Source organism: Anguilla rostrata, chromosome 4 (assembly GCF_018555375.3).
Source record: "Anguilla rostrata isolate EN2019 chromosome 4, ASM1855537v3, whole genome shotgun sequence".
Lineage (NCBI taxonomy): Eukaryota > Metazoa > Chordata > Actinopteri > Anguilliformes > Anguillidae > Anguilla > Anguilla rostrata.
The window spans coordinates 65,403,050-65,422,867 of NC_057936.1; the positions used below are offsets into that span (position 1 = coordinate 65,403,050).

A 19,818-nucleotide genomic window follows, 5' to 3' on the forward strand; every position below is an offset into this window, starting at 1 on the left:
AACACACTTCATCACCTGTAACACACTTCATCACTTACCTGCACTCACCTGTAACACACTTGCACTTCCACCGAACACACTGTGCACTTCCTCACCTGTAACACACTATCCACTTCCTCACCTGTAACGCACTGTGCACTTCATCACCTGTAACACACTATGCACTTCATCACCTGTAACACACTATGCACTTCATCACCTGTAACACACTCTATCACCTGTAACACACTACGCACTTCATCACCTGTAACACACTACGCACTTCATCACCTGTAACACACTACGCACTTCATCACCTGTAACACACTGCGCACTTCATCACCTGTAACACACTATGCACTTCATCACCTGTAACACACTATGCACACGTCGGGTATTTATCATGTACAATACACAGGAAACATAAAACTTGTTTCTTTGTTTTAGGTTTTTACAAGTTTCTACTTTTAGCTTTTAGAGTACGTTGAAGTTTAAAAAATGTATAATTGAGGATTTGTGTTTTTATTGTACTTATTACTGTAGGAGCCAAATGTTGTAATGGCAAGTGGGCTAATTTTGGGCCTTGCTTTATCTTTATCAGTGTCAAAATTCTGGAGCAATATGGAGAGCAACAAAAACTTGTTTTCTCAGATAATTCTGCCACTATCTTTTTTTATATATACTATAAAACATTATTTTCCAGTATTTACACACTAAAAATATTTGGATACAGCTTTTTTGTGGAAAATTATATATTTATAAAATACTTCTATATTTTGTATTTTATAAAAACTCACACATCATTGAATTTTGTAACGGCATATTGAAGAGACTTGTTCAAGCAAGACTGATAAGATTTTTAATAAAACTTTCTAAGAGTTTCGATTTCACTTGACACATTGAGGGGTGGGCCTGGAAGGACTGGATGGAAATATGTATTCTCTGATTTTATTAGATGTTTTCATGGTTATGTATGGTGATTATGAACATGAAATTTAAGCCATGAAGTAAAATGTAAAGGCTTTGATTTTACCGCGGAATAAATGGTATTGATGATGGTGTGCTGCTTGCTAGTTGTTGTTTTTCAGTTCAAAGTTCTTGCGCTGACAGAAGGAAGGGTTCCAGAAGGCTCTGTGTCAACATAGTGGAATCCTGTCCAGTTTGTGGGTACTTTGTCAGGCAGAATGGTTCAGTCTGGGATCTTTTTCGCACTTTTCACACCTGCCGCAGAGGGTTCCATGAAGAACTGAAAGGGGTTCCCATTTGGTGACAGGCCAACAAACGCTTTTTGAGAGTATGGATCTCTGATATATTATGCTTTATGATTATGAAATAAACACTATTAGAACCATGTTTAATGTTGTGCAGTGAATTTGTGTAGTTGTGTAGTATCAGTCAAACACTGTGTGTGTGTGCGTGCATTTCACTGTACTTTACTGTATGTTGCACAGTGGGACATGTGTAGCCCAAATCCCAGGGCTGCCATGGCAACCACCCCCTCCCCATCCCCGTTGTTGTTTTTCCTTCTCAACGCACCTCTTTTGGTCCGGTGGCGTGCCTGGCACGCGGTGAGCGCGCGAGACCGAGGCGGAGCGCGAGGTAAACGGGGATTAGGAGATTATGCTGCCGTTGGAAAACGGAAGGGGAGGCACCGACATTAAATGTTCCTCTCGCGCGCTGGGTTTCAGTGTGCGGCGGGACATGACAATTAACGTTCAGCACCGTGGTTCCCTGTATGCCCATGTGATTTTAATGATCTATTTAACGTTTAACTGACATTTAATTGACCATTTTCATTTTGACTAAACTGTTGAATGATTTGGCTACTTGTGTGCGGGATTAGCGTCACTTTATGATCATTTGGTTTAATTTGGTGCGGGAGGATTTCTTCTAATTAAACACCTTTTAGTTACAGTATCACGTTAAAATATCGAAGAGTGCATGACTGAACGTGCAAGTTAGACTTCTGCTGCCCACCATCTTCCAAGAATTGGGAAAACGCGGGAAAGGCAGAACACTCCAGGTAGCGTGTTTTCCCCGAATGTATGAAAATGGCTAAACACGCAGCCGCTTCTTATCCCCGGGCGCGTGGAAACGCGATTTTTCAGATGCGTGCGTCTTTGCTCGGTGTTGCTTTTACAGCAAGGAAAAAAAAGTGCATCTGTACTTGTGGAACTATACCATTTACCAGCATGTCTCATATTGCAATCCCGAACAAGAAACAGCTGTTGTGCCCTGACCCTGTGTGGATTCAGTAATAGCCTAGCCAAATAGTTGTGGAACGTGTCGACGTTCTGTACACCGCCGCGGGTAAGCGCCTACCAGCGTGCCACGAACGAGCTTTACAAAGGAAGAATTACAAAGGAACTTTGTTGACAAACGAAAGGGGGGGAAATTAAATAAATAAATACAACTGCGTTGTACACAATTTTTTGAACTTGCACAAATGCATGGTTCTAAAAAGACAGCCCCGCACTACGTCACGTGGTCCCGTCCGTATCATGCAAATCACGGCGGTGAGAGAATTGCATTGAAGTGAGCCGCGATTGGATGCAAGAACATACCTGTCGATTGGGCACTTACCCTTCAGAGAAGACCGCCGAACAGATTTAAAAAGAGCAGTTGGTTTGGTCGCATTGGACGGGGAGCCACCGGCCGCTGATAGTTTAATTCGCTCTGAAGATGCGCGTCTTTTTCCACATGCTTATTTGCGTGGCATCCGTGGCTTTGCCCGTAAGTATTCCACCGGCTGCGTTCGTTGCGGGTCACGGCAGTAATACTCCAACGACAAAGCGATGCTGCGGTAACTTTAAATAGATTTTAAAAAAATGTTTTAAAGCTGCGCGTGTTCCGTAAGGAGCTCGTGTTTGGTGTCAGCGGGGATTCTCCCAGTTTGAAGAAACTAGTTCAGTGCGGTGCTTGTTATTTTAAATTAAAATTAATGAACTGCGCAGGAGTAACCTGCGGGAATATTTTATAAAAGTATGTACATCATTAAGGATAAAATCTGCAATTAGTGCATAATTCACCACCGTGGTTTTATATATATATATATATATATGTGTGTGTGAATGTTCTTAGCAGAAGTATATTTTTTTAAAAAGGACTTAATAATTTTATTGGGAAATAATAATAATTAGCAGGAAGTACTGTGTGGGCAGCTTAATTTATCTAGTAAGCTACTCATCTAACTACTTTGGCTTTACACCACTCTGGCAATATGTAGAAGGAGTATAAGGCTCTCCTGCTGTGTGTGTGTGTGCGCGTGTGTGTATGCGTGTGTTTGTGAGTGTGAGTGTGTGCGTGTGTTCGTGTGTGCGTGTGCGTGTGTGTGATCACCAAAAATGTGTGTGTTATTTGGAAAAGCAGCGCGTGCTGCTCTTGGCTTGGCTGGATAATGCGTCCCTCTCTCCAGTTATAATTCCGTGTTACACTGGGTCCGGAGTAGCTGAAGCTGCGGAGTGCTTTTTGGACTACAGGAAGCGCTGGGGTGGGGTGGGGTGGGGTGGGGGGGGGGGGGGGCTACAGGGCTCGGCCACTGCCCCTTTGTCCTCCTTGGCTGAAATGCCCCTCTGGACCAAATATAATTATGATGATGATGATGATTATTATTGCTGTTGTTATCCAGGTACATGGTGTGCATGAGTCTGTGTGTCTGCATGTGTGAGGGAGTGAGTTTTCATACAATGTCATAATGGGGTGGGGGGGGGGGGCGCTTTATCTTGAGCCCCAGCCCCTCAAAATGTCTATGCACACCCGTGGTGTGCCACCAGCTGCTTCTTTCCACAGATGCAGTCCACAGGAGGCACCCGATCGACCAGCTTTTTCTTTCTTTTTTTTTTTTTTGGTTATACAAATAATTATTCCTAAACCCTCTTGTTCATAAAAGTATATTCATGGTGGTAATGCATAAATGTATGTCAGTAGCAGAAGGTGCTGAAGACAGAGGCCTTGGCCCTTCTTCTCCCTGAAGCTCAAGTGTTGTGTGATTATGTGCGATTCGTATACTTCCGCGGAGGACTGGGGTGTCCGTGTCAGTGTCTCGGTGTCTGCTCGACGTTAGCTGCCCTGGAATGAGTGTGATATTGAGTCCTGACAGGGATCGGGCTGCTACGTTTCAGAGTAAGTAAACGGGCCAGAGTTTAAACCGTCCAGAGCTTGTCCCTGCCTTTAACACACGACTAAATTAAGGGCGTTACTCCCCCTCTCCTGTCCGAATTTAGCCAACGTCGAAACGAGGGAAATCCATTTGCGTTTATCGCTATAGTCAAGATTAAGTCAAAATTAAAGACACACGTTGACGATTCTGCCTGCTTGTTTGTCTGTCTGCCTGCCTGTCAGTGAAAATTATAAAGAGAGAGGGAGAGAGAGTAATGAGTGGTGCAGTGAGGTGTGTGGGGGGGGGGGGGGGGGAAGGGGGGGGTGGCAGTGTTCTTGAACTGCACCGGGGATAATGGGTTTTTAAGTCATGCTAAAAGCTCACTCTGAGCTCAGTGTGGCAGTCTGCTGTGCGGTCCGTGCGGCTGCATGCTGGGCGCTGGGTTCTGGGTGCTGGGTTCTGGGTGTTGGGTGCTGGGTGCTGGGTCGGAGTGCTGGGTGCTGGGTGCTGGGTCGGAGTGCTGGGTTCTGGGTGCTGGGTCGGAGTGCGGGGTGCTGGGTTCTGGGTGCTGGGTGCTGGGTCGGAGTGCTGGGTGCTGGGTCGGGGTGCTGGGTTCTGGGTGCTGGGTCGGAGTGCTGGGTTCTGGGTGTTGGGTTCTGGGTGCTGGGTCGGAGTGCTGGGTGCTGGGTGCTGGGTCGGAGTGCTGGGTGCTGGGTGCTGGGTTCTGGGTGCTGGGTCGGAGTGCTGGGTTCTGGGTGTGGGTCTGGGTGCTGGGTGGAGTGCTGGGTTCTGGGTGTTGGGTTCTGGGTGCTGGTGGTGCTGGGTGCTGGGTCTGGGTGCTGGGTGCTGGGTCGGAGTGCTGGGTCTGGGTGTGGGTTCTGGGTGTGGGTCGGAGTGCTGTAATTCGCCCCAGGGCTCTGAGTCCTCGTCTGTCTGGCTTGCTGCGTCGTCTAAACGCCCAGCTTAACTCACTCTGGTGCATCGTCTAACGCGCAGAACATTCCTGCCTCGCGACGTCGCCTCGCCACGCGCCCCTACTACCACCCCCCCCCCCCCCCCCCACACACACACACACACACACACACACACACATACACACGCACACACACACACGCACGTTCAAGATTTCGAGCTGCAGGATTGTGGACTCTTTGAATCAAATCAGATCAAATGGGGGGGGGGATAAAACGAAATTCCAGTTGTATTAGTATCAGCAATGCCTGGGAGACGAGTGGATCGTCTCTTAGGGCCAAACGTGAGCCCTCTCCAGCATACTACCCAGTCTCCACATGAGCATATTGGGGGTGACATGCCCCGCCCCCCCCCCCCATGGTGCAAGGAAGTTTTCTTTAGGACATTTACCGGAATGTTATTACAGGGCCTGAGCACATTAATTGATATTGGCCAGCTTGTTAATTTTCAGCTGCAGTCCCTGGGCCCGATAAAAATAATTCAACTTTATATCACAGTTATTTAAATAAAAATTACAAAGTGCTTCACAGCAATACACATTAAAAAAAAAATATTTGAGATAAAACAGATGGGGAAAAAAACATTTCGAAAACAGGCTTAAAAGACAGGGTCATCAGGTCATCGAGATGGGTTTATTATACATAGTATGAAACGCAAACATTTTGTCTTTTTTTGTTTGTCATGAACAGACTTTTTTTTAAAAAATCATCTTTGATGGAGGCAGAAAAAATAAATGAAACATGACACCCACTCTTAAATGACCTAATAAAAGCAGCGACACTTAATGGAAGGTACTGGAAAGTGTTATTCCTGAAAATAAAATACGTTTAGTGTTATTCATTCTTCATTTAAGATGAGCAAATTAAATGGAAAATGATGCCTATGCTGTGTGTTAACATCATTTAGAGAGAGAGAGAGAGAGAGAGAGGAAAGAGAGAGAGAGAGAGCGGAAAGAGAGAGAGAGAGAGAGACATCCAGCAGCTTCATTACAGACATTTTTCTGAAATGAAATTGGCTCGTCTGCAGGAAGCGCCTGCCTCTCGGCAGGTTTTAATGACGCCCTTTAAGGCTGTTGGCGGTTCTTCCGCTCCACAAACACTCCGCCCCTCTGCCTCCTCACGGGCCCCGCTGAAAGATCCGGCCGCGCGGACCCCGGGACCGCGCAAAGAGAGGAGCGTTACTTATCCATCTCTCTGTTTGTTTATTTGCGTTCCCTTTTTGCTCAATGAGATGATGAGTGTCGGGGGGTCGGGGGCGGACGCTGAGTCGTGCCCCGGCCTTAATGCACTTATAATGACGTCCTTTTCAGCCTCGGTTATTAGCTGAAGGCAATTAGCAGCCAGACGAGATCCACCAGTGCGGAGCACGAACTCGCCGCTCCACCCCGCCAGCGGGCAGATCGCCCGGTCCGCTGCCGGCCCAGCGGCGGCACAGCGTCGGCACAGCTGTCTGTGAGCTGAAGCTTTTCAAAAACAGACACACAGACACACAGACACACAGACAGACACAGGCAGACAGGCTCTGACAGACAGACAGGCACAGACAGACACAGGCAGACAGGCTCTGACAGACAGGCACAGACACAGACACACAGGCAGACAGACAGACACAGACACACAGACAGACACAGGCAGACAGGCTCTGACAGACAGACAGGCACAGACAGACAGACCGACACAGGCAGACAGGCTCTGACAGACAGACAGGCACTGTCAAATAGACAGACAGACAGACAGGCAGGCCCAGACAGACAGACATAGAGACACAGACAGGCACAGACTGACAGACACAGACAGACAGGCAGGCCCAGACAGACAGACAGGCACATACAGCCAAAGACTGACAGGCAGACAGGTGGGCGTATAGGACACAGAGACAATTGGGTCTCACAGACAAGCAGGCAGAGTGACAGACAGGCAGTTGCAGAAACGGGACAGACAGACGGACAGATGGACGGACGTTGACTCCCGGTTGGTCCTGCACAGTGTGTGCCAGTGACGGTGAGGCTACTGCAGCTAATCATTATTCTGAAGGTACTTTTCTCTTCTTTTCTTTAATATAATCTCTCGTTTTTTTTTCTTTCTCCTCTGCTCTTCGTGCTGCCGGAACTGTAAAACACAAAGGTATCATCATGATTCACCAACCGACAAAAGCGCTTTTATAATTCAGCGGAAAGGTCCTCATTTCACCCCGGGGGAAAGCTTGCGCTTAATGTTACGTTGTGAACGGCCCTCTCCAGATTTGTGTGCACGTTATAACTGACCTCTAAATTCTGGCGTCGGTGGTGAAGCCTGGTGATTGCTACATCTTGAAGTGCATTACGAAAACTTTTGGGTTCCAGCTGATCTTTGAATGAAAAAGAAACCGTTCTGAAAGTTTGGTTTCAGTGATTTTTTTTAAATTTATTTTTTATTCTTCAGATCTGCGTCGGCTGTTTTTTCTTTTTTCTGTTGTTATTTCTCAGCAGGTCTGGTCAGGTCTGCATCCGGAGTGTGAATACATCTTCCATCTGGAGAAAGAGAAGCGACGGTGTATGAGGGAGATATGGAGGCATGAGAATGTCAGCACTGCAGGTGCAGCCTTTACACTCACAGATATAACCACAGGATTAAAATCTCACTCACAGATATAACCACAGGATTGAAATCTCACTCACAGATATAACCACAGGATGAAAATCTCACTCACAGATATGACCACAGGATGAAAATCTCACTCACAGATATAACCTCAGGATGAAAATCTCACTCACAGATATAACCACAGGATGAAAATCTCACTCACAGATATAACCACAGGATGAAAATCTCACTCACATATATAACCACAGGATGAGTTACTGGTTTACAGATAGTTCTACCGATAGTTTGTTGTGCTTGGTGGGTCCAGTGGGTTTTTGGGGGTTCAGTGGGGAGTTTTTGGTTTTTCTAGAGGTTCAGCTGGTTGTTTTGTTTTTGGGGGGGGTCACTACATTGCGTTTTACCCACGCAGGTTGCCCCCCACTGTGGGACTCCGTCGCATGCTGGCCGAGCGCCGTGATTGGCCAGATCGTCCACACTCCCTGCCCCCTGGTCTTCTCCTATTTCCACAACAGCACAGGTAAGGACAGCACACCTGTGAAGGGTGAGCCTGCAGGACCGGGGGGGGGGCAATTTCCCCTAGCTGTGAGTGCACTGAATCATCCAAAAAGAGACTCTATATTAAACTACATCAATGCAAATTATTATAAATGTTATTATTATTATTGTTAGCATTCGTTAGCGATCGTTAGCGGTTAATTGCCTGCTACATATCCAAAGGGGCTGAAACCCGTTCATAAATACACAAAGGCGCGCACTACTCCGCTCGGTTTGGACATTACGCTGAGGAGTCTGTGTTGGGTCAGCGGTGGGACTGCGTTGGGTCAGCGTTGGGGTCCCGGGGTGGGACTGTGTTGGGTCAGCGTTGGGGTGCCGGGTTGGGACTGCATTGGGTCAGCGTTGGGGTCCCGGGGTGGGACTGTGTTGGGTCAGCGTTGGGGTCCCGGGGTGGGACTGCGTTGGGTCAGCGTTGGGGTCCCGGGGTGGGACTGCGTTGGGTCAGCGTTGGGTCAGCGTTGGGGTCCCGGGGTGGGACTGCGTTGGGTCAGCGTTGGGGTCCCGGGGTGGGACTGCGTTGGGTCAGCGTTGGGGTCCCGGGGTGGGACTGCGTTGGGTCAGCGTTGGGTCAGCGTTGGGGTCCCGGGGTGGGACTGCGTTGGGTCAGCGTTGGGGTCCCGGGGTGGGACTGCGTTGGGTCAGCGTTGGGGTCCCGGGGTGGGACGGCGTTGGGTCAGTGTTGGGGTCCCGGGGCAGGTTTTTAACGGGACCGTTCCGTGTCTGCAGGGGCAGTGAGCCGAAACTGCACGGAGGCTGGCTGGTCCGGGCCACACCCTCCTTATTACATCGCCTGCAGCGTGGAGGACCAGATCCCAGAGGTGAGGGGCATTCTGGGAGTCGGTGGGAAATGGGGTGGGAGGAAGTGATGTCAGGAGCTAGGGTGAGACGCCATCTTTGGCATGGAAGGGTTTGAAATGGTACTGAATTATGTTATGTTATGCTGTGCTATCCTGTGCTATGCTATGCTGTGTTGTGCTATACTATGTCATGCTATGCTGTGTTATGTTATGTCTGTTTATGTAGCTTTTTGTAGATAAATGATTTTATGATGTTTCCAAAGGAGTCCTACTTCACCACAGTGAAGAGGATTTACACGGTGGGGTACAGCACCTCCCTGGTGGCGCTTGTCATAGCCGTGGCCATCCTGCTGCGTTTCAGGTGAGGGCACTGGATTTCCCCAACTCGAGCTGTGACCCCAGCCCCGCCTTTTTACCTGGTTATACCCCCTTACCATCCTGTCCAATAAAACACATGGTCAGATAAAAGACGTATTTTGCTGCGGATGGAGACCTGTGCACCTTTACGGTATTCAAACACACACTAGGCGGTGGGTTGTGTTTAAGGACAGGGTGCTGGGTTGTGTTTATGGACCGGGTGCTTGGTTGTTTTTATGGACCGGGTGCTGGGTTGTTTTTATGGACAGTGCACTGGGTTGTGTTTAAGGACAGGATGCTGGGTTGTGTTTATGGACAGGGTGCTGGGTTGTTTTTATGGACAGGGTGCTGTGTTTTTGCAGGAGGCTCCGTTGTGCTCGTAATCACATACACGTCCAGCTCTTCCTCTCCTTCATCCTGAAGGCTGTAGCCGTGCTCATAAAGGATGCTGCCCTTTTCGCCAGCGATGACATCGACCACTGCACGCTTTCAACAGTAAGTACACTGCTCTCTACTGTAAGTACACTGCACGGTATCAACAGTAAGTACACTGCACTCTACTGTAAGCACACTGCACGCTTTCAACAGTAAGTACACTGCACTCTGCTGTAAGTACACTGCACGCTTTCAACTGTAAGTACACTGCACTCTACTGTAAGCACACTGCACGCTTTCAACATTAAGTACACTGCACTGCGCACTTTCAACAGTAAGTACACTGCACTCTCTACTCTGTAAGTACACAGAATTCTAATGTAAGTACACTGTACTCTATACACTGTAATCTCACTGCACTCTCTACTCTGTAAGTACACTACACTCTACTGTAAGTAGGCTGCGCTCTTTTTGCTGTATGTTGTGGTGTTTGTTCTGGTTCTCGTGCTGGTTCCGGTTCTGGTGAATGTAGTTGGGCTATGCCGTGTGTCCAGGTCGCGTGCAAGGCCTCGGTGGTGTTCTGCCACTACTGCGTCATGACCAACTTCTTCTGGCTCCTGGTGGAGGGGCTGTACCTCAACACCCTCCTGCTCTCCTCCCTCCACCACTTCCTGTGCTCGTTCGTCCTGCTGGGCTGGGGTGAGTCACCACACGACACGCAGCACACGGAACATGGAACATGGCAAAATGCCGCATGGTGAATGGAGCTTGGAACATGAAACATGGAACACAGCACACAGAATACAGGGTGCAGTACATAAAACATGGAACATGGAACACAACGCCCAGAATACTGCACTCGGTACATGGAACATGGAACACAACACACTCCACATGGCCTTGGTTCGAATGTTAAAGACATGGAAATCACAGGGCTCTATCTGACATTTTTGTCAGAAATGGTGCTTTCAAAGAAATGTCAGAATGCTTATCCACGGAACGGACTGAACCGGCTGAACGGGTTGTTTGCCAGGAGAGGGGGAGGGGTTTAATGTCCCAGGAATCATCTTCCATGGTGGAAGGGGGGCGGGGGGGGTGCTTGATTTGCTGTAAACCTCCGCCACGTATTTTTTGCATATCTCCGAACGGCTGGAGTGCCTCTCGAGCGCTGCTGCTTCGCTCCACTTCACCCGGGACATTCGCTGAGTGGCCTCTTAGCACCCAGAGCCGACCTGGCACAATATAAATCAGGCTACCAGACTGAAAACATCAAAGAGTGTAACACAGATATACAGCAGCTAACCGGGCCGAGTGAAGTATTTCATAGACACGATTATGAAAAGGTCGGCCATCCACCATGTATTAGTCTCTTATAGGGAAACAAAGGAAAGGCATTTACAAGTTGACAACAGAAAAAAAATGACAACTGGCACTGAGAAACAAACAAAACAATCAAACCTTTTCACATTTTTCTTTTTCAAGAAGATGCAACGTAGGGCTCACATGGTGGCCAAACAATAAAAAAAAGTCTATATGAAGGTCTCAAAGGATATACGGTCTCAAAAAATTCTGTGTCTCCTTTAACTGTAAGAGAAAAGGGAGTCAAAGGTCTCTCTCAGTCTATAGAAGCCCGTCTGGGCATGTTCTGGCATGTTTTGTCAGCACCAGCGATTAAATGAACATTGACTGTCCCCACACCTGCCTGTGTGTGGTGCTCTCTGTGGTCCTGCAGGCCTCCCTCATGACTGAAACAGCAGCGGTGCTGAACGGACAGCATCACCGCCTCTCTCTCCCTCTGTCCCTCTCTCGCTCTCTCTCCCTCTCTCTGTCCCTCTCTTTCTCTCTGTCCCTCTCTCTCTCTCCCTCTCTCCCTCTGTCCCTCTCTCTCTCTCTCCCTCTCTCTGTCCCTCTCTTTCTCTCTGTCCCTCTCTCTCTCTCCCTCTCTCTCTCTGTCCCTCTCTTTCTCTCTCTCTCTCTCTCTCTCTCTCTCTGTCCCTCTCTTTCTCTCTCTCTCTCTGTCTCTCTCCCCCTCTCTCTCTCAGGCCCCACGCTTCCCACTGTCACTGTGTCCTCTGTTAATCAGTCGGCAACATGTCCTGATTGCAGCAGAGCAGCAGGCGTTGGCTTTGACTCAATAAGCAATGAATTATGTGTTATTCACAAGCAAGGCGTGTAGTATCTCAGATCGCTATTGAAGTAAGAAAAGCAAATACTGTCCTGTGCTCACTCCAAATGGAAATTGAAACCCAATTCCCTTGGTGGGTGGGGGGCGGGGGGGCTGGGGGTTGGTGTGGGGGGAAACCAAATAATAACTTGGATGCAATTGAATGAACTTTAATTAAAAAACAATTAAACATTTAAATGTGGCAGTGCTATTTCCCATGGCTTTTTTTGATTTGATTGCCATTTTTTTATTTGTTCTACTTTGCCCTTTGTTGTTTTAATTCCCTGCTGTGAATTTTCCAACTCAGTCTCTTTCATAATTTATTTATTTTTTCAATTTTTCTTTATTTTAAACAACAGCTAGGTGATCAAGTCCGATGAAGTTGTATATATTTTTTTGTTGTTTTTTTTCATTATTGATTTTACAAATATTTCTCTCTTTTTGTCCCACTAGGGGTTCCTGTAGTTTTCACCATCCTGTGGATTGTGACCAGGGTTTATTTTGAAGACACAGAGTGAGTGGAGTTACAGTAGCAGCACCTAGTGAATATTTTTGTGGTGAAAGCTCGGCGAAGTCGTTGAAACGCTGTCTTGGTGTTTTGGTGAAAATCCAGCTACATTTGGTTGAAAAGTGAAAGTTTTCAAGCCAGCTATGATGTAGCCTGGCTATATCTGGGTAGAACTTGAGCTGTAGTGAGGTTAACCTAGTCGTTTATGTCAAAACATCTCTCAACCAAATATTCACTCCCCTGGACGTGTAGATTCCAGCTTTTGCTCACTGGAAATTGCATTGATGCTCCTCGATGTTCTTCGATCATGTCAAATGGACTGGGGGCTTATGTATGATATTACAATGTTTAGCAGATGCTGTTGGTTTTCCTTCCAACCAGAAAGGCAGTCTTTGAATTATAACCAGTTCTTTATTATTTTTAATTCAATATTGTTTTAACCCTTTATGGTGTAAGATCACAGAAATGTTATTAGATTGTTCTTAAGTGAACATTCTAATGCTGATGTAACAGTCACTAATGATAACTGAAAACAACGGGGTTCTAGAACACTGACTTGGGACTTTTTTGGCGGGAAAAAAAAACCATTCCAAAAAGCCCTACACTACCTCAGGGTTAATGTCTAACTGGACACCAATTCTTGAAAAAAAATCTTGTCTAGCTATTCTTGACACACTCATTTTATAGATCTTTGGATAATAGTCACTGAGTGTCAGCTCCTGGCTGAATTGCACATACAATTGCCCCTTGCCTAAGGGACTAAGACGTGAAATGGCTGAAGAATCTCACGGGCCTCTCAGATCGATGCACGGCTCAGTCAAAGCTCATTAACGTCCTCTTGAACCCAAAAACATTTTGTATTTTCTGCCCATCACAAAAAATCAATAAACCCAATTTCAAGAGCAGCTTGTATCTCTTGTGCTCGATCTAAGTCTTTTTTTTTTTTTTTCCTTTGCGAATGAACGTCATCAAGGAATTGAACTGTGAAACCGGTGTAAAAATGCGTTGCTTGTCCGGAATGTATCGCTCTTTACGATGCTGTGACATCAGTTTTACGCTGAGTTTTACTCAAGACGGAGAGCGATCCATTACATCTCGCCTTTTGCCTCAATTTCCCATACTGCGGTGCTTGTTTTTTCATTGTCACCGGCAAGTGTGAAATAAATCCATTATTGGGTATTGTAGTTTAGTTTCTGTCATTAGGAAGTGTTTGTTTAGCTTTGCTGAATCTTAATGTGTTCATCATATAGTTTTCTGTTCATATTACAGTAAGGACCACGGACGCCATATGAAGGCAGTAATATAGGTGGAGTCCTCTTTGATTAAAAGGATCAGTGTTAGGCCCCTTTGTTCCAGTGAAGGGAAATCGTAGTGCTACAGCACATAATGACCCTTTCCTGCTTCGGCATGCCAATGCCCCTGTGCACAAAGCGAGGTCCATAAAGAAATGGTTCGCTGAGTTTGGTGGGGAAGAACTTGACTGGCCTGCACAGAGCCCTGACCTCTAATACACCCTTTGGGACGAATTGGAATGTCGACTGTGAGCCAGTTCTTATGCCCGACATCGGCGCCCAAACCTCACAAATGCTCTTGTGGCTGAGTGGAAGCGAATCTCTCCACAGCCATGTTCCAAAATTTACTGGAAAGCCTTCTAGAAGACTGGAGGCTGTTACAGCAACAAAGGAGGGGTCCAGCTCCATAATAATGCGCATGCCCAACCCAGCCCAGATCCACCCTTCAAACCAAGCCCAACCCAGCCCAGATCCACCCGTCAAACCAACCCCCAACCCAGCCCAGATCCACCCGTCAAACCAACCCCCAACCCAGCCCAGATCCACCCTTCAAACCAAGCCCAACCCAGCCCAGATCCACCCTTCAAACCAAGCCCAACCCAGCCCAGATCCACCCTTCAAACCAAGCCCAACCAGCCCAGATCCACCCTTCAAACCAAGCCCAACCAAAGCCCAGGTCCACCCTTCAAACCAAGCCCAACCAAAGCCCAGGTCTACCCTCCCCTTTGAGAGCTCCATCCTGACATAGCCCCCCAGAGGAGGCGAAGAGAGACCCCTTCCCCATCTCTCACGGCGTGCCGCGGATTTTATCCTCTTGCGTCTGTTGGCTGCCGAGCCGCACGCGGTGGTTAATCAATCCCGTGGGCTTCGCTCCATGATCAGCCAGCAGAAGACGAACCGCTCACTCCGAGACGGCCAATCAGAGCCCTGCAGAGTGTTCCACTTAGACTCCCACCCGAGGGCATTTCGCTTGAGCTAATCAGCTGCGTGTTCCTCAGGTGTTGGGACGTTAATGAAGACTCTCCATATTGGTGGATCATAAAAGGACCCATCGTTGTGTCTATTGGGGTGAGTCACCTGTGGGCTGTCTGTGAGTACCTGCCCTCAAACGCCCAAGGTCACCTATGGCCTGTTTTTATGTGTGTGTGCGCCATTTCGCCCACACCGAGTGTTAGTGCTGAGGCAGCCAGGGAAGATTTCCTGGAAAGTGTACTTATTAATGCCAGAATGAGCCATTAGGTATGACCGCTTTTAGTAATGCCTGATGTCCATTTGTGTGGTTGTGTAAGTGTGCCTGTTTGTGTGGTTGTGTAAACGTGCCTGTTTGTGTGGTTGTGTAAGTGTGCCCTTTTGTGGTTGTGTAAGTGTGCCTGTTTGTGTGGTTGTGTAAGTGTGCCTGTTTGTGTGGTTGTGCAAGTGTGCCTGTTTGTGTGGTTGTGTAATGGTCTCTGCCTTCATCTTTAACAGGTAAACTTTGTCCTGTTCCTGAACATAATCAGAATCCTGGGACAGAAACTGAACCCACGTCTGATTCACTTCAACAACTCTTCACACTACAGGTGAACTGTGTTATCTGATTCAATAACATCACACACTACAGGTGAACTGTGTTATCTGATTCAATAACATCACACACTACAGGTGAACTGTGTTATCTGATTCAATAACATCACACACTACAGGTGAACTGTGTTATCTGATTCAATAACAGGATCAGTTTGAGATCAGTGTGTAGCTATAGTAGTTCTGTGCAGGTAAGATCAGTGTGTAGCTATAGTAGTTATGTACAGGTGAGATCAGTGTGTAGCTATAGTAGTTATGTACAGGTGAGATCAGTGTGTAGCTATAGTAGTTATGTACAGATGAGATCAGTGTGTAGCTATAGTAGTTATGTACAGGTGAGATCAGTGTGTAGCTATAGTAGTTCTGTACAGGTGAGATCAGTGTGTAGCTATAGTAGTTCTATACAGGTGAGATCCTTGCATCTTTTCCTCGCTCCTTACCTCCACCCGAGGGCGGAGGAGTCAAGGTAGCGTGTGTCAGGCACACGGAACGTCCTTGCTCAGTCAGGCGCCGGTCTGAAGCCTCGCCAGTTACGCACGTGGCAGATGTGGAGAGGCGGATCCACAGGTGGAGCATTTATACGTCACGCGCTCAAGAAAATGACTTCCGCTACGGCTTCACTCGTGTTGGGTCCTCGCTGAAGCCTCCTTTGGGAGCCTCCTTGCTCCTCGCTCCTCCAGAAGGAGCATTTAATGAATTCGGAGGTCTTCAAAGATGGTGGACCTCGGTCGGATTCCGGGTCACATGAAGACCGATTGAAATGAACCCGGAGTTTCTCCCTCTGCTGTAATTGGCTGAACTCTCCCTCGCCTGTCATTTGGCTGAACTCTCCCTCCCCTGTGATTGGCTGAGCTTCTCTTTTTCCTGTGTTTGGTGCAAGGCGATTGGCCAGGGCCACTCTTCTGCTGATTCCGCTGTTCGGGACGCACTACATGGTGTTCAGCTTCCTGCCGGACCACGTGCAGGTGGACGTGCGGCTCTACGTCGAGCTCTGCTTCGGGTCCTTCCAGGTAAGCCCAGGGGTTCCCCCCCCCGGCTCGGTCCGCCAGGTCATCCAATGAGGCGAGCGTCGCTGTTCGGCCTGGTATCTGTCTGCTCTGAGCGCATAAAGAGCACTCCTGCATGTTTCCTGCCTTTGTCAGGGTGCGATACACATGAACAGGCGGTGGTCATGAACGAAAAGGGCGAGAATACTGACTGAAACTGCCAAACCCACCAAAGAACAGCTTCCAGTGGTTACCCACCAAAGAACAGCTTCCAGTGGTTACCCACCAAAGAACAGCTTCCAGTGGTTACCCACCAAAGAACAGCTTCCAGTGGTTACCCACCAAAGAACAGCTTCCATGGTTACCCCCAAAGAACAGCTTCCAGTGGTTACCCACCAAAGAACAGCTTCCAGTGGTTACCCACCAAAGAACAGCTTCCAGTGGTTACCCACCAAAGAACAGCTTCCAGTGGTTACCCACCAAAGAACAGCTTCCAGTGGTTACCCACCAAAGAACAGCTTCCAGTGGTTACCCACCAAAGAACAGCTTCCAGTGGTTACCCACCAAAGAACAGCTTCCAATGGTTACCCACCAAAGAACAGCTTCCAGTGCTTACCCACCAAAGAACAGCTTCCAGTGCTTACCCACCAAAAAACAACTCCCAGTTCACAGATGATGCTGTGGAAAACACAGTGGGCCTCATTCACAACTTTTCTTAAATTATTACTTACTTTTGTTCTTAAAAAATGTTCATGACGCATATGCAGACCTTTGTTTTTGTGCACATCCCTGGTGTATGAGATAATGAATTCTGACTGTTTGTAAATTTCACACACAGTCCTGTTCATGTTATTACCATAAGGAAACAGCCATGAACAAATACAGGAAATGTTCTTACGCACAGTTTATGAGCAAATATGATCCTGCAAATTTTGTGAATGAGGCCCAGGTGTCAGTGATTGGTCACATCTGAAGGACAAATTATACATGGGTGTCAGTGATTGGTCACATCTAAAGGGCACAATATGAGCGGGTGTCAGTGATTGGTCACATCTAAAGGACACAATATGAGCCGGTGTCAGTGATTGGTCACATCTGAAGGGCGATTTCTAAATGTAATCTTTGCAACCGGGATTTAGGGCGAGAGACGGGCTGTCAGTTTTGTCAGCTTAGCGAGATGTGGGGAGTGGGGAATCGAGAACACGGCTCAGATGTTCATCCCTAACAGCACGCTCAGATTAAGACTCCGTGTCTGTTTTCGTCGTCGTCGTTGTTTGTTTTTTTTTTTTTTTTCCTTTAGGGCTCCCAAAATGAACGAGCGGCGAGCTAAAAATAAATCCTTGTTTCTGCGTTTCATTATCTTCGACCCTTGCAGTGAGCCGGTGGTGCCTCACTGACGGAAGGGTCTTGTGACAAGATGTCATGAACACCCAGCTCTCTCCTTCTCACTAATCTCAGATTCTTAACATCTCAGGAGACCTATTCCAACAGAAACATCAAAACAGCACAGCACACACTCCCATACACTGTATCTCTCATGCCTTATGGAATATATTATTATGTTTATATCGCATTACACTCCATTATGTTTCAGCAGTGAAAAGCACAGCAGTGAATGTTTACGTAATGAAACCAGGTTTCAGTTATTTGGAATAGAAATATTTGGAACCCAGGGCATGTAGCTATATCTGGCAAATGCATGTGTGTTGTGTGTGTGCTGTGTATGTGTGCTGTGCACTGCTGTGTGTGGTGTGTGTGTGTGTCTGTGTGTGCGTGTGCTTGCCTGCCTATGTGTGTTGTGTAGTTGTGTGTTGTGTTGTGCGTGTGCTTGCCTGCCTTGTGTGTTTTGTGATGTGTGTGTTGTTCTTGTTCTGTCTTCTTTGGCTTCCTTGCCTGCCTATGTGTGTATGTGTATGTGTATGTGTGTGCGTGTAGTCTTTGTTGTATTTCCTGTCTACTGTAACACATTGGCTTTAAAATGAAACCACAAATGTGAGGTTAAAGTGCAGACTGTCAGCTTTAATCTGCAGATACTAAAATATCTGCAGATATATAAAATATCGGTTGAAAACATCTATTGATTTTCTCTCCCCCCCCCCCACCCCCTTCTTCCCAGGGCCTTATCGTGGCAGTGCTGTACTGCTTTCTCAACAAGGAGGTGAGTGTTGGGGAAACGCAGCACCTGTGTCCCTGTGCCTTGCATCAGGAAAAAAGAAAACAAAACATTTGTACTCCTGAAAGGGTTAGCCTCTATGATACATGGTACCTTTGCCCACCCTCTTGCTGGTCTCTTATGGAGCGGAGTCGCAGACTACCCGGTTCGGGTGCTGATGGAAGCTCTCTGGTCCTGATCCGCTTCCCCAGGTCCAGACGGAGGTCCGGATGAGGTGTCTGCGGTGGCAGGAGAGCAGCTACGGGGCGGTGACACCAGGAGCCAAGGGGAGTCAGATGGACACACCCCAAATGGACACACCCTTCTAAGACAATCCCCCCCCCTCCAAAAAAAAAAAATATATATTGAAATGGTGTATTTAAATTTAACCGTGCAATCCATCAAATGAATTGATCAAGCTTCTTAATGACAATTAACCGTTAATCGATTAACCGTTAGTTAACATGCCTAATACAGAGATGAAGAGGGTGGTGACATGTAGGCAGGCAGACAGGCGCTCTGTGTAAAGAGCCTTCAGCCTGGAATCGCGTAAGAATCGTTTTGCTGTGGCCCAATCTGTGAGCGCTGATGTGTAGGTTTATTAATTGACCAGCCCTGGTCAGTGGTCTCCTTGCATCCCATAATAATCGAGCAATGTGGTGTTGCCGACCTGGGGCTGGTCTCTACACCTCTCTCATGTGTGGGACCCAGAGTTGCTAAGAGTTTCCCCTCTGCCTGCACATCAACGGTGTGCCCACCAGGGGGCAGTCTCTGCTCGGTGTGATGCTGTTGAAGATCTGCTCCGATTGCCATCTTCCTCACCCTGTGAGTCACCGCAGTATTCATTCATGTCCATGGTCAGAAAATGCACTCGCAAACTGCACTGGGCAGAGTCTTTTTTTCTTCTTCTTGTTTTTTTGATGAAAAATTATAACTGGTATGTCACATGCAGTGGTCAACCATATGTACAGCAAGTGCACAGTGCACAGTTATGACAAATAATTGATTATGGTTATATTTGTAATAATCTCATAAAGTGACAGTTATTAGTCATGTGTCTGATGCCCTTGTTTGACAGTGTTATGTCTGAAATTGATTATTGCATGCATATATTTATATATTATATATGGATGTGCTATGAGCAGAATCATGTGATAAATGTCGTAAACTCATCCCTGGTCCCTGTGTGTTTATGTTCTGGACCGTCAGCTGACTTGTGCAGTAGGATTGTTTTCAGCGAGAAGCTTAATTACCCAGCGACCAGGGGGCCAGGATTTCAGTCCCAGCGGAAGTGACGATTTTTTGGGCTTCTCAGCACAAGTAATGATGTCACAGACCTGCAACCTCGAAGGACGGCTTTGGGGAAAGGGTGCGTGGACTCTTTAGCCGATCAATGTCTTAAATTAATCACTTTGGTGCTGAAACCCCAAACAACCC

The 19,818-nt window shown here is 47.4% G+C and overlaps 1 protein-coding gene and 1 long non-coding RNA gene across 5 annotated transcripts; one reads left to right on the forward strand and one right to left on the reverse strand.

Moving 5' to 3' along the window:
* Positions 1–76: 76 nt before the first annotated feature.
* LOC135254011 (uncharacterized) lies at positions 77–361 on the reverse strand. The gene is made up of 2 exons (XR_010329733.1): positions 245–361; positions 77–199 (listed from the first exon to the last, which is right to left on the reverse strand). It is a non-coding gene; the product is annotated as an uncharacterized LOC135254011 (long non-coding RNA).
* Positions 362–1,787: 1,426 nt separating this feature from the next.
* On the forward strand, positions 1,788–19,553 carry ghrhrl (growth hormone releasing hormone receptor, like). 4 transcript variants are annotated; one of them, XM_064333922.1, is made up of 13 exons: positions 1,788–2,002; positions 7,515–7,623; positions 8,042–8,149; positions 8,914–9,005; positions 9,248–9,345; positions 9,704–9,836; positions 10,271–10,415; positions 12,334–12,394; positions 14,679–14,748; positions 15,148–15,239; positions 16,124–16,253; positions 18,346–18,387; positions 18,594–19,553. In XM_064333922.1, the coding sequence occupies exons 2-13, from the start codon at positions 7,584–7,586 to the stop codon at positions 18,708–18,710; spliced, it is 1,128 nt and encodes a 375-aa protein (XP_064189992.1). In that variant the 5' UTR covers positions 1,788–2,002; positions 7,515–7,583; the 3' UTR covers positions 18,711–19,553. The 4 variants fall into 4 exon arrangements, with proteins under 4 accessions (XP_064189992.1, XP_064189990.1, XP_064189988.1 ...); XM_064333920.1 differs by having other exon boundaries at positions 1,789–2,002; positions 7,518–7,623; XM_064333918.1 differs by lacking the exon at positions 1,788–2,002 and adding an exon at positions 2,502–2,712.
* Positions 19,554–19,818: the final 265 nt, after the last annotated feature.

Bases quoted from the DNA above. Each gene is read 5' to 3' on its own strand.
- ghrhrl (XM_064333918.1), top strand. From the start codon at position 2,662: ATGCGCGTCTTTTTCCACATGCTTATTTGCGTGGCATCCGTGGCTTTG. The intron at 9,006-9,247 runs GTGAGGGGCATT...ATGTTTCCAAAG, and splicing joins TGGAGGACCAGATCCCAGAG to GAGTCCTACTTCACCACAGT. The intron at 12,395-14,678 runs GTGAGTGGAGTT...CGTGTTCCTCAG, and splicing joins GTTTATTTTGAAGACACAGA to GTGTTGGGACGTTAATGAAG.